This window comes from Oncorhynchus mykiss, chromosome 15 (assembly GCF_013265735.2).
Source record: "Oncorhynchus mykiss isolate Arlee chromosome 15, USDA_OmykA_1.1, whole genome shotgun sequence".
NCBI classification, from domain to species: Eukaryota; Metazoa; Chordata; class Actinopteri; order Salmoniformes; family Salmonidae; genus Oncorhynchus; species Oncorhynchus mykiss.
Window position 1 is genome coordinate 47,723,994 of NC_048579.1, and position 13,379 is coordinate 47,737,372.

The 13,379-nt window shown below is 40.3% G+C and overlaps 2 protein-coding genes across 2 annotated transcripts; one reads left to right on the forward strand and one right to left on the reverse strand.

Moving 5' to 3' along the window:
• Positions 1 to 4,005: 4,005 nt before the first annotated feature.
• tprkb (Tp53rk binding protein) lies at positions 4,006 to 9,448 on the reverse strand. The gene is made up of 4 exons (XM_021563390.2): positions 9,092 to 9,448; positions 8,852 to 8,974; positions 8,572 to 8,748; positions 4,006 to 4,235 (listed from the first exon to the last, which is right to left on the reverse strand). The coding sequence occupies exons 1-4, from the start codon at positions 9,230 to 9,232 to the stop codon at positions 4,155 to 4,157; spliced, it is 522 nt and encodes a 173-aa protein (XP_021419065.2). The 5' UTR covers positions 9,233 to 9,448; the 3' UTR covers positions 4,006 to 4,154.
• Positions 9,449 to 9,525: 77 nt separating this feature from the next.
• On the forward strand, positions 9,526 to 12,950 carry alg10 (ALG10 alpha-1,2-mannosyltransferase). The gene is made up of 3 exons (XM_021563388.2): positions 9,526 to 9,915; positions 10,267 to 10,464; positions 10,929 to 12,950. The coding sequence occupies exons 1-3, from the start codon at positions 9,751 to 9,753 to the stop codon at positions 11,985 to 11,987; spliced, it is 1,422 nt and encodes a 473-aa protein (XP_021419063.2). The 5' UTR covers positions 9,526 to 9,750; the 3' UTR covers positions 11,988 to 12,950.
• The last annotated feature ends 429 nt before the right edge of the window (positions 12,951 to 13,379 follow it).

A 13,379-nucleotide genomic window follows, 5' to 3' on the forward strand; every position in this document is an offset into this window, starting at 1 on the left:
AAGGACTCAGACCATGATAAATAAAATTCTCTGGTCTGATGAAACCAAGATTGAACTCTTTGGCCTGAATGCCAAGTGTCACGCCTGGAGGAAACCTGGCACCATCTGTATGGTGAAGCATGGGGTTGGCAGAGACTGGGAAACTAGTCAGGATCCCGAGAATGATGAACGATGCCAAGTACAGAGAGGTCCTTGATGAAAACCAGAATGCTCAGGACGGACTGGGGCGAATGTTTCCCTTCCAACAGGACAATGACCAAGACAACGCAGGAGTGGCTTCGGAAACAAGTCACTAAATGTCCTTGAGTGGCCCAGCCAGAGTCCGGACTTGAACCCAATCGAACATCTTTGGAGAAACCTGAAAATAGCTGTGCAGCAACGCTCCCCATCCAACCTGACAGAGCTGGAGAAGATCTGCAGAGAATAGGAGAAACTCCCCCAATTTTTATTTTTTATTTCACCTTTATTTAACCAGGTAGGCTAGTTGAGAACAAGTTCTCATTTGCAACTGCGACCTGGCCAAGATAAAGCATAGCAGTGTGAACAGACAACACAAAGTTACACATGGAGTAAACAATTAACAAATACAGGTGTGCCAAGCTTGTAGCATCATACCCAAATAGACTAGAGACTGTAATTGCTGCCAAAGGTGCTTCAACAAAGTACTGAGTAAAGGGTCTGAATACTTATGTAAATTCTGTTGTATTTCATATAAATGTACAAAAAAGTTCTGAACCTGTTTTTGCTTTGTCATTATGGGGTAGATTGATGAGCAAAAAAAAAAAAAACAATTTAATCAATTTTAGAATAAGGCTGTAACGTAACAGAATACTTTCCGAATGCACTGTACATCATGATATCTCCTAGAGCTTGAGATTTAGGTCTCAGTGTTTTAGCACACTCCCCTTATCTCCAGACAGCAACACCACTTCTCAATAGCCTCGTTTACACCTTGTGCTAAGATGTGTTTTTTACTATCCGATCAAGCTGATCCAATTACTATCTGATCAAGTTCTGTCACGAACATGTGGTATTAAAATGTGTCTGTTATCTGTCCATTGTGTCTGCATTGTGACCACATTTTCCTGGTCCTTCCAAGTATTAACATTATTTGGGAGATTGTTTAAAAATAATGATTTGAGTGTCATGATTGGACAATTATTGATGCCTTGAGTCAATGGTGTCAATTGCCAATCATTTTACTGGGTGCTATAATGATGAATTAAATGGGTTCACCATATCTGTTGACACTTGTAAAATATCCAGATACAATGGTCATCACTAGTTAGCACAGCTACAAAGTAAGATCCCCACAGCCACAAAGTCTAAATTTCTACAAAGTCTAAAAATGAGCTTTTTCGTCTTAATTTAACATTAGGCATAAAGTTATCAGTGTGTTTAAGGTTAGGTTTAGGTAGAAAATCTAATTTTAAGAAGATAAATTGTAGAAATGGGCAAGGATTATCCATAATTATGACTTTGTGGCTGTGTTAACTAGGGACGACCAGATAAAAACGCGTGTCTGACTACCTCTGGAGGTGGTTAGAGGGCATTACTACACTCAATACGTAGATGCGACTATCAGAACACAATGATTGCATTGAAAAAACAGGTTGGCTGCATTTACAAAAGCAGCCCAATTCTGATATATTTTCCTCTAATTGGTCTTTTGACCAATCCTAGCAGATCTTTTCATATCAGATCTTATTCAGAGCTGATCTGATTGGTCAAAAGACCAATTAGTGAAAAAAGATAGCAGAATTGGTCTGCCTGTGGAAAAGCAGCCGAACAAAGGTCCGCATTAAGGTCTGATTGTGCTCAGATCAGGCTGACCCCCTCAGGAACTGGTTGGGGACGCATTGGGTCCGGCTTTCTTCTCAGTCTGGATACGATCAGGTTACCAAAAGTGCACAAGGTGTGTGATGTCATCAGCATTCACTTTAGCAAATGTAAAACAAAACTAGACGTTGAACTGACATCTGTGCCCAGTGGGTAGGAATGTATTTGCTCCACAACGTTGAAATAAAAAGGTGACTCACACAAGTCTTCAGAAACTTGTGTGAGTCACCTTTTTATTTCAACGTTGTGGAGCAAATACATTCCTACCCACTGGGCACAGATGTCAGTTCAACGTCTAGTTTTGTTTTACATTTGCTAAAGTGAATTCAACGTGAAATCAAACAAATATTTCAAACCTATCATTGGATTTAAGTTATAAATTGGGTGAAAAAAATACAACACAGCCCTTAGCCGTGGTATATTGGCCATATACCACAAAACCCTGAGGTGCCTTATTGCTATTATAAACTGGCTGCCAACATAACTAGAGCAGTAAAAATACATGTTTTGTCATACCCGAGGTATACTGATATACCACGGCTGTCATCCAATCAGCATTCATGGCTCTTATAAAATGTTGCCTATGCCACCTCATATTTTGCCTTTGCCACCGTTTGCAATGCTTACTGGCATTTGAATATAGCGCAGCAAAAGGGAATCCGATTCCGGACACAATATGGACAAGGGAGACACATTTAAATGTAGGTGTAGCTGCATGATGTGTTTGTAATTCCATTATCAGAATACAAAAACTGCATTAACTGTCTAGACATGGCCAGAATGATATAACTACAATCAGTTCCCAATGTGTATTTTGATTGTCGACACTTGTCTACAAATGTGGGCACAATCAGAATGTGGACAAAATCAGGAGAAAGTACACGTTAGCACCAGGTATAAATGGAGCTTCTGTAACACACAGGGCTATTGCTGTTCAGCTATGGGACTGGGGACACTGTACAGACTATAGATGGGATGGAGGGGAATCATACTGAACCACGAGGGATCCCAGATGAAAAACTTAGACACCGAAGTGATGCTTTTTTATTTTGAGAAGGATGAACTCTACCAGGAGGTGGGATTGTGTTTTTTTTATGTCTATTCTGTTCATATGAGGTAAAAATAAAAAATTGAACAGTATGTTCATATATATTTGATAGAATTATGATTCAACATCTGCATTTGCAGTATTTGAGAAATGAAATGCACAGCATAATTATATATATTATTTACAGTAGTTTGGTCAAATACATCTGTGACATAGTTTCTGATAATTAATTGGTGTTCTTGTCACTATGATTTTTATTTTATTTTTACCTTTATTTCGAAATCCATGTGATTATTTTTGTAGTAAATTTGGATGTCTTTGTTTTCCAACCCTCGAGGCAATCTGCCACGGTTTACGCTCGATCAGACCGACAACTGCCTTGCAGCATTGCGTTTCAGAGGCAGTTTCAGTAGGTTCTGTGTGTTGCATGCATATACTGTCTGTGTGATCGAGGCGTAACAGCAACAGAAGTGCATTCATTTCGAATGGAATGCACTGCAAATGTCTCTTCAACACAATGCTGCAAGGCAAACGGAGCGTTCCCTTAGACATGAATGCACTTCTGGTGTACCAAAATGCAACGACGCTGTCGGTGTGATCAAGGTGTCAGGCTAAATCAATTAATTTAACAGGGTGGTGAAAGTGCACGGTGATGAGATTGACGCTCCTTTCCAATAAATATCCAGGGTCTTATTCTGCTGACATGATGATCGATGCTTGGCTGCCATTTGATAAATACAAATAATTTTGCTAATTTGCCCATAAAAAATCTCATCATGTAGACAATACCCGCACTGTATATGCGAACTGTAGGCTACAGCGCAGTGCCAAGGCCAGAGTGGCCATAACGGTGGGCACGTTCGCTATATAATGCAATTTCTTGACAAAACCATCAGTTGAGTTGAAAATGCGATGGCAATCCATCTACATTTTTTATTGGGTACATGTGAATTTATTGGGTACAATGCAGATTTTAGAGTATTTGCATGAAAATCTGTAGCCAATTGGATGGGAACCTAGCTATAGACACTAACCACTAAGGTTGGTACTCCTACGTATGTCACTTTCTAACCAGATTCAACATGGCTGGTGTGTAAATTAACAAGTCATACAAAAACTAAAAATAAACATGTTTAATAACATATTCGAGGAGGGAAACATTTGATGTATGACATTGTGCAACAACAACATCAATATGAAACGCTCAACAACAACAACAAATGACATAACAGGAAGGGTTCCATTTGCTGCCATGTTTCTTGCTGAGCTACATGACATCTTTGGTTGCCATCCTGCAGACAACAGCATCCAGTAGACACGTATCCTCCTGGGGTGTGGTTTTGTACAGCTGGAGAGAAAAAAAAACAAGAGCATGGTGAGTTAGAAATATGAATTAAAAAGTGTCACTCCACAATGATACAATAGCTTTACAGTACAAAATACAGACTTAAAAAAAAAAAACACACATTGTGGACCAGTCAAAGAGTTGAGGCACTAAAAGCAGTCAGTCAAACATGGTACAATATTTCATTTGGAGTCATTTATAATACATGAAAATCTATACATTATTGCTATCAGTTATTATACATGACATCATTTATATACATGTATGCAGATGCAGTAGATAAAAGGGTGTTTAGGTCCTTAAAAAGAAAAGTCTCCATCGGAGGATAAGGTGGCAGGCTTTGGTGCAATCCTTTACATTATCGTTACCTGATAGAAACACACAATTTACTTTTTTCATGTTTATTCTGGCTTGACAGTTGACTTAATAGATCATTCCTAATGTCGCTGTGTAACCTACAGTAAAGCAAGGCATGAGTTTCTGTTTTAACGGATCCATCGTTGCAAAAAGAACAGACACGTTTATCTAAGGGAGCGTTTGTGTATTGGCGAGTCTCAATCAGGGATGCCAACTGTTGAGGGCCCAAAAAAGTGACACTTTTTTTTGTTGCACTGAAACATGCAAAACTAATTAACTCATTTTAAGTTAGTGAATTAGTTTTACTAATTAAACAACAAAGAAGATGATCTACAAGATCAGTCTCTGTGTGTAAAATAAATAAAAAAGTGGTTAATGTGAATGAAAGTCACAGCTAAAAAATGTGAAGAAAGCAATCCAATGTTATTTGTTGCCTAGACTTACTGCATATGACACTCAAGTCTTGATAAAAAAACAATACACTAATATTGCAGTTAGCCATGGCAGCCTTTATAATAGAAAGTGTGTGACCACACACACAATCTAAATATTGCACTTGGGAAAAAACATCTTAAAGTAAAAATAGAATGAAACAAACAATGCTATTTTTGCTCTATTGTAGTGGCCACTATGGTAGATATTGATCAAGTGCACAAAGCTATGTGTGCAAAAATAACATTTACTGAGTAAAACATTTGATACTCCCCCTCACTCATACAAAAGTGTAATATCAAGTTCGACACAACAAAAGCAATATCTTTGGGCTACACTGCACTGTATTACAGGCTGCAGGAGAGCAGAGATGAGTGGACAAACAGACATGAGTACCCTACACAGACATGGAGGGAACAGAGGGATAAATACACACAATTAAGAGGAGATGTAAACCAGGTGTGCAGGAAAGCAAGACAAAACAAATGGAAAATGAAAAGTGGAGCGGCGATGGCTAGAAGACCGGTGACGTCGACTGCCAAATGCCGCCCGAACAAGGAGAGGGACAGACTTTGGCGGAAGTCGTGACAGACTTTGGCGGAAGTCGTGACAGACTTTGGCGGAAGTCGTGACAGACTTTGGCGGAAGTCGTGACAGACTTTGGCGGAAGTCGTGACAGACTTTGGCGGAAGTCGTGACAGACTTTGGCGGAAGTCTGACAGCCAGGCCCAGCTCCAGCTACACTTGATCCCTGAAACCACTTGTTTAACAAGCAACGCCGCATTTACACCCATTTCTCTCATTCTAAAAATTAACCACATACTGTAGAAAACATTGGTTCACAGATAGTTTGTTAGCTAGTTAACATTTCACACAGATTGCCAGGGTCCAGTAAGCAACTACGGTGTTATAACTTGAGGAACGACAAGGAGTCATATACCAGTTAATACTGTGAATTGGTTAGGTTACTAACGTTAGCTCATCTGATGGTGTAACGTTAGCTAGCTAGCTGTCTGACTTTATTAGTCAGCTAATTTTCACACAATAAACTCAATAATTTGATCAGCTAAATTGGATAATGTTGCTCAACATTTCTCTGGCTAGCTAACGGAGAATTCGATCCAGCTAGCAAGATACTTAACAATGCTAACAATTCCTGTTCCACCACACCTTCTCCCTCACCTCAAACTTTCCAAATGCCATTGTTTTTCGGTTACAGGTCATGAAGTACGCTTCATCACCTTCTCACCCCAGTCTCCGTGGTCAGGCTTCTCACCTACCTCTTCGTTATCGTTCAGGGGATGCGCTGCTGTAACTGGCAAACTGCCTTTCCACACTCTGCTGTCTTTTCAGAGCGAGCGCTGATGCTGTAACTAGCAAGTTGGTTTTCTCTTCTTTCTTCATTCGCATGCTGCATTCTTTTGTAATGTGAACGATTGGCTGAGCCTTGGACACAGCCAGAATTGGTCCAAACAGGCATCACTCACTCGCATACAAACACGCATCACTCGTTTGATTACAGCCAGTAGTGATCCAAAGCCCCCCTCCCAAACTTATTTCATCGGATCTACACTGTAGGTCCCCTATTTTGGATTCAAAACTGCGAATTTCGCCAAAGGTGACTAGTTTGCATCTCTGCTTAATACCGAGGGGCCACTCCACATCTATATTTCCCAAAAGAGCTTCAGTATTGCTTAGATAGAACTGTACTTAAGCAAGGTTCCATCCCAAAAGTGCATTTAAAAATCAGTTGGTGACACTTTAGTTCTTCACTCTCCAAAAGTGCTAATTGGAAAACATTTCAGTCATTTCTAGAATAAACTGTCAGTATCAGTGAGATGAGTCATATGAATGGAGTTGAAAAAGGCTTTGACAAGGTATAGAAAAAATGTACTTGCAATTGCAACATCACAAGCCCAAAACAAAACATGTTTACAGAGATGTACATTTGGCTAAATCTCTGCCATTTTTTCCAAATACATACAGATATTCAAACTCCTTTACTTTTTCCACATTTTGTTGTGTTACAGCCGTATTCTAAAATGTGTTCAATTGTTTTTTTCCCTCATCAATGACAAAGCAAAAACAGGTTCAGAAATGTTTGCAAATATATTCAAAATAAAAAAACAAATATCGCATTTACATACATATTCAAACCCTTTATTCAGTACTTTGTTTCAACTTTGGCAGTGATTACAGCCTCGAATCGTCTTGGGTATGACGCTACAAGCTTGGCACTCCTGTATTTGGGGAGTTTCTCCCATGCTTCTCTGCAGATCCTCTCAAGCTCTGTCAGGTTGGATGGGGAGCGTCGCTGCACAGCTATTTTTCAGGTCTGTCCAGAGATGTTCGATCGGGTTCAAGTCCGGGCTCTGGCTGGGCCACTCAAGGACATTCAGAGACTTGTCTCAAAGCCACTCCTGCATTGTTTTGTCTGTGTGCTTAGGATCGTTGCCCTGTTGGAAGGTGAACTTTTGCCCCAGTCTGAGGTCCTGAGCACTCTGGAGCAGGTTTTCATCAAGGATCTCTCTGTACTTTGTTCTGTTCATCTTTCCCTCGATCCTGACTAGTCTCCCAGTCCCTGCCACTGAAAAACATCCCCACATCATGATGCTGCCACCACCATGCTTCACCGTAGGGATGGTGCCATGTTTCCTCCATGCCAAAGAGTTCAATGTTGGTTTCATCAGACAGAGAATCTTGTCAAAAGACACCTATCTTTTGGCAAACTCCAAGTGGGCTGTCACGTGCTTTTTACTGAGGAATGGCTTCCGTCTGGCCACTCTACCATAAAGGCCTGATTGGTGGAGTGCTGCAGAAATGATTTTCTTTCTGGAAGGTTCTCCCATCTCCACAAAGGAACTCTGGATCTCTGTCAGAGTGACCATCGGGTTCTTGGTCACCTCCCTGACCAAGGTCCTTCTCCCCAGATTGCTCAGTTTGGCCAGGCGGCCAGCTCTAGGAAGAGTTTTTGCGATTCCAAACTTCTTCAATTTAAGAATGATGGAGGCCACTGTGTGCTTGGGAACTTCTATGCTGCAGAAATGTTTTGGTACCCTTCCCCAGATCTGTGCCTCGCCACAATCCTGTCTCAGAGCTCTACGGACAATTCCTTTGACCTCATGGCTTGGTTTTTGCTCTGACATCCACTGTGGGACCTTATATAGACAGGTGTGTATCTTTCCAAATCATGTCAAATCAATTGAATTTACCCCAGGTGAACTCCAATCAAGTTGTAGGATCTCAAGGATGATCAATTGAAACAGGATGTACCTGTGCTCAATTTTGAGACTCATAGCAAATGGTCTGAATACTTATGAAAACATGGTATTTATGTTTTTGACTTTTAATAAACCTGTTTTCACTTTATTATTATGGGGTATTGTGTGTAGATTGCTGAGGATTTAAAAAAGAAAAACATTTTCGAATAAGGCTGTAACGTAACAAAATGTGGAAAAAGTCAAGGGGTCTGAATACTTTCTGAAGGCACTGTATATATTATATTAGTGTGTGTGTGTGCGTCCAACACTCCAGGAAAAACAAGACCAACCTTTTTGACCTTAGCAGGGTCGGTCAACATGGAGACATCTTCAACTGGGATCTGTTGTCCATCCACCTTGGCAATGATGTCAGTCATGTGCTGCATCTCCTCTTTGAGATGGACTAGAACTATGAGAACAGCACTGTCACTGTCTGACATCCCAAACCTCTTGAAGGCCTCTGAAATCTAAAGGAAAATATATGTCAAAGACATTGGGATGGGATATTACTTTGAAAGGAGTGTCAACATATATGTGTGTGTGTGTGTGATACATTTAGAGGCTACTTACATTATTAGTGGGTGAAAGGTTGTAGATGATTTCGGAATATAAACTCCTTGTCTTCATTTTTCCAGTACTATGTAAATGAACTGCCTTGTTTGCTGCCACTAGCACTTGGAAGGGGTTCACTATCTGCAAACATTTCAAATCATCAGTTTGTGGATCATTAAATCAACTTCAGTCAAGCATTCATACATTACATCAAACCAACATTTCTAGCTAGCTAGCTAGCTAGCTACATTGTCTCACCATAGACGGGTTTATCAAGGCACCATTAATCTTTCCTTCCATGGCATTTTTCCTCAATTCTGCAGCGTTTTTGACATCTTTGAATAGCAACTGAGTTACAGTACGATCAGGAAAGAGTTCCAATTCCTGAGTTGAATACATAACTGAAGAAAAACGAATTTGTGGATAAAAAAAGACTCGAACATTTCAGTTAGACCATCTCACGTGGTTAAAAAAAAGAAATACACAGGGAACAAAAACAAGGTAACACAATTAATCTGAAAGGTTCCGGTTTTACACGACTAAAAATATTTATGCTATACCTAATAATTGTCAATACTTATTATGAAATAAAATATATTAGATATACTCGCATTTTTAAAACGATTGTACGACAGAGAAGCAATTCAATAATTTGTGAAATGATATTGATAGGAACTTAGAATTTTTAAACAGCTTCTGTACGGACTACCTTCCACTGACGGGACCACCAAACTGTCAAAAAATGTAACTCTTCCGTTCGCTTTTTAGCTAGATTAAAATATCTGTATTTTTTGTCATTTTTTATACATTTCATCTGTAGTTAACATGAAATTAAACGTATGTTGCGTACACCATATATAAATATCTAGCTAATTTTAGATTGATTTTCGCGTTCGTTCGGGAATTTCTAGGTGAAGATGGAGAAATTCGAAGGGTACATTTTCACTGCTCTCTGCAGCACCAACTTTTTGGTTTCATGTCTCCTTTTCTCCAAAATAACTCGGGAGCAAAGGGAGCCCTACATGGACGAAATATTTCACGTCCGTCAAGCTCAGAAATACTGCTACGGGAAGTTCAACGAGGTATCATTTTGCTCTGTCAATGAAATTTCCTTGATTTTGTTACATTGTTTGCTTGTCGGATTAACGCAACGCTTGTCCTTGGAATATTGTGACAGAATGCTAGCTAGACTTTTTAACCCCTCTCTAAACCATCTGTGACTATGAACACAGACAGATTACTCTCGCTAGTCATTATTGTGGATACCATGCCTGAATCCTGAAAAGCATTGTAATTCTGCAGTGGTATATAGCCCTATATATAACTAAACCATTTGGCATCTGTCTAGTTTTAATAACATGAACCCTTTTGAATTAAATGCTGTAGTAGAGGCTCTTTAACGGGTACTTATTCCTTTCTCTTTGTTGTTCCAGTGGGACCCAATGATCACCACGCTTCCTGGCCTGTACCTGGCGTCAGTGGGCGTGATCAAGCCAGTGGTGTGGCTCGTGGACCTCACGGGGAAGGTAGTGTGTTCTACCGCAATGCTGCGCTTCATCAACCTCCTCTTCAACTGTGGCATCCTCTACCTGCTCTATCTCATCATCTGCAAGCTCCACCTCAAAGAGAAGGTAATAATGTTATTTAATGGTATTACATGTTATTACATTTATAACATCCCCAAGGGTGGCAAACTCCAGTTCTGGAAAGCTTCAATGTGCGCACTAGCATTTGTGATGTGGTATATTTTTCATTAATTGTGTTTAGTTGGTGTTTTGTTCTGTCAGCTAAATCTGGTTCAGGGAATAATGGTTGGGTATGTTGAGCAATATGTTAGGATTAATTCTGAATCTATGTCAATGTTTAGATTTGTTTAAACTTGGGTGAAAAGGAAGTTAGTGTTGAAATATATTACATTTATATTGTACTAAGCTTTGTTTTTATGTAGACATGGCTTTTGCTCCAGTACAACTTTTACTCACCTTACGCAAATCATTTCGGTATAAATTAAGACCTTGAAAAAAATGATTGAATGCCCTTAAAGCTTCAATTGCATTCATTTTGTTAGTCATAACAACCATGGTTTCTCTTTCAGACTAAGACGGCCTCTCGCAGAGTTCTCTCAGCCCTGTCCCTGTCTACCTTCCCCGTGCTCTACTTCTTCAACTTCCTTTACTACACAGATGCCGGATCTACTTTCTTCATCCTCTTCACGTACCTCATGACCCTGTATGGCTGTCACAAAGCCTCGGCACTCCTCGGCGTCTTCGCCATATTCTTCCGCCAGACAAACATCATCTGGGTGGCGTTCTGTGCCGCCACGGTGGTGGCCAACAAGATGGATGAAACCTGGAGGACGGAACAGTCAAAGAAGAAGGATGACAAGTTGCCCTGTCAGATACCTTTCTCCGTAAGTGGGGTGAAGAGAGTGATGCGTTTCCTGTTGGAATTCCTGACCACAGCCAATCACGTGAAGGCTGTGACGCTAGTCGCGTGGCCGTACATTCTTGTTGCCGTGGGTTTTATCGCGTTCATCGTGTTGAATGATGGGATTGTAATCGGGGACAGAACCAGTCACGAGGCCTGTCTCAACTTCCCTCAGCTCTTCTACTTCTTCTCCTTTGCCCTCTTCTTCTCCATCCCCACGTCGCTGTGCTACCACCGAGCTATCCGCTTCCTCCAGACCCTCAAGAAGCAGCCACTGCTCTACTTAGTGATCACAGGACTCTGCCTGCTCCTAGTGTGGAAGTTCACCTTCGTGCACAAGTACCTCCTGGCTGACAACAGACACTTCCCCTTCTATGTGTGGAAGAGGATCTTCCAGAAGCACGAGGCGGTGCGTTTTGCCCTCATCCCGGCATACGTGTTTGCAGCGTGGAACTTCGTGGACACTCTGAAATCCCGGTCGTTGTTCTGGATCCTGGCGTTCCTGGTGTGTCTGCTGGCGGCCACAGTGCCTCAGAAGCTGCTAGAGTTCAGGTACTTTATTGTTCCGTACCTGCTCTACCGCCTCCACATGCCCCTGCCCTCCCTCACCAGACTGGTGCTGGAGTTCCTGCTCTATACAGCCGTCAACGCAGCCACACTCTACATCTTCGTCAACAAGACTTTTCAATGGCCAAATAGTCCGGCTGTACAGAGGTTTATGTGGTAGCCTGACCTGAACAGGAGGAACCCAGTCATTTGGAAAAACTATAGGTTATACTTTTTCTATTTTAAATGAGTAGGGCCAGGAGTTTTTCCTGTTGTGATGAGATCATACTCAGGAAAAAAAAAACATGGCCCAACATGTGAGAGAATGCATTTCATGTGAAGAATACTTTGAAAAGCACAAGACGTTTATAATCTACATTTGAACTGTGATTTGTACATTGAATTATGTAATTTGGATGGAGGAAGAGGCCAAAAAAATGTAAAAGCCAAATTGTAAAGCAGCAATCTGTGTATTATACTGTATGGTTAAAAAAAAAAGTTTTCTGCAAATGAAGAACATTCATGACTTATCTTAATTTAACTCTATGGTAGAGTTATACGAAATGATGTGGCTCTCTTTGTAAACATACAACATCCCTGACTGTATTCAAATAAATTAATTTGTCTGTATTTCCCTATTCTATACTGGAAATAGCATCCATAAACAATGTAAACAAACATCTGTGTTTACATTCTGCTGCAATATTCTGAAGAGTAAAGCTGTGATATACAATGGGTTAGAATCATCTTTTTTCTTTCTACTGTATTTTAGATTATCTCAATCCTGCCCCCAACTGCGATCCCTTGAATAATGTTCTTGAACTTCTTTGTGTTTCTTGAGTGTGTTTGGTTGCCCTAAAATTGCAGAATCCTTCTCTGTCCTTTAGGCCTAAGATATCATCCAGTAGCTTAACTATTCAAGTCAGTTTATTCAATCATTGTCTTTAATAACACATGTAGATTCTTCAAAAGTAGTGTGTACATTAGCTTCAGAAATGTTTATTTGGTCAGAATTGATTACTTTAACCTGTATTTTCTACCTGCATCGTTACCTGTCTGTTGCTGATCTTTTATTGTCCCTGTATGGCTGTCCCTGGGCTGAAATGATCAAATGAAGTGACGCAATAAAATTATTAATGTCATACTAATATTGTTGAGTACATTTTTGCCGCTTTCATACACCAATTTCACCACAAGGTGGTGGTCTAATAGTTTGTGAATATAAACTCAGCAAAAAAAGAAATGTCCCTTTTTCAGGACCCTGTCTTTCAAAGATAATTCGTAAAAATACAAATAACTTCACAGATCTTCATTGTAAAGGGTTTAAACACTTTCCTGTGCTTGTCCAAAGAACCATAAACAATTAATGAACATGCACCTGTGGAACGGTTGTTAAGACACTAACAGCTTACAGACGGTAGGCAATTAAGGTCACAGTTATGAAAACTTTGGACACAGAAGAGGCCTTTCTACTGACTGGAAAAAAAAACAAAAGAAAGATGCCCAGGGTCCCTGTGAACATGCCTTAGGCATGCTGCAATGAGGCATGAGGACTGCAGATGTGGCCAGGGAA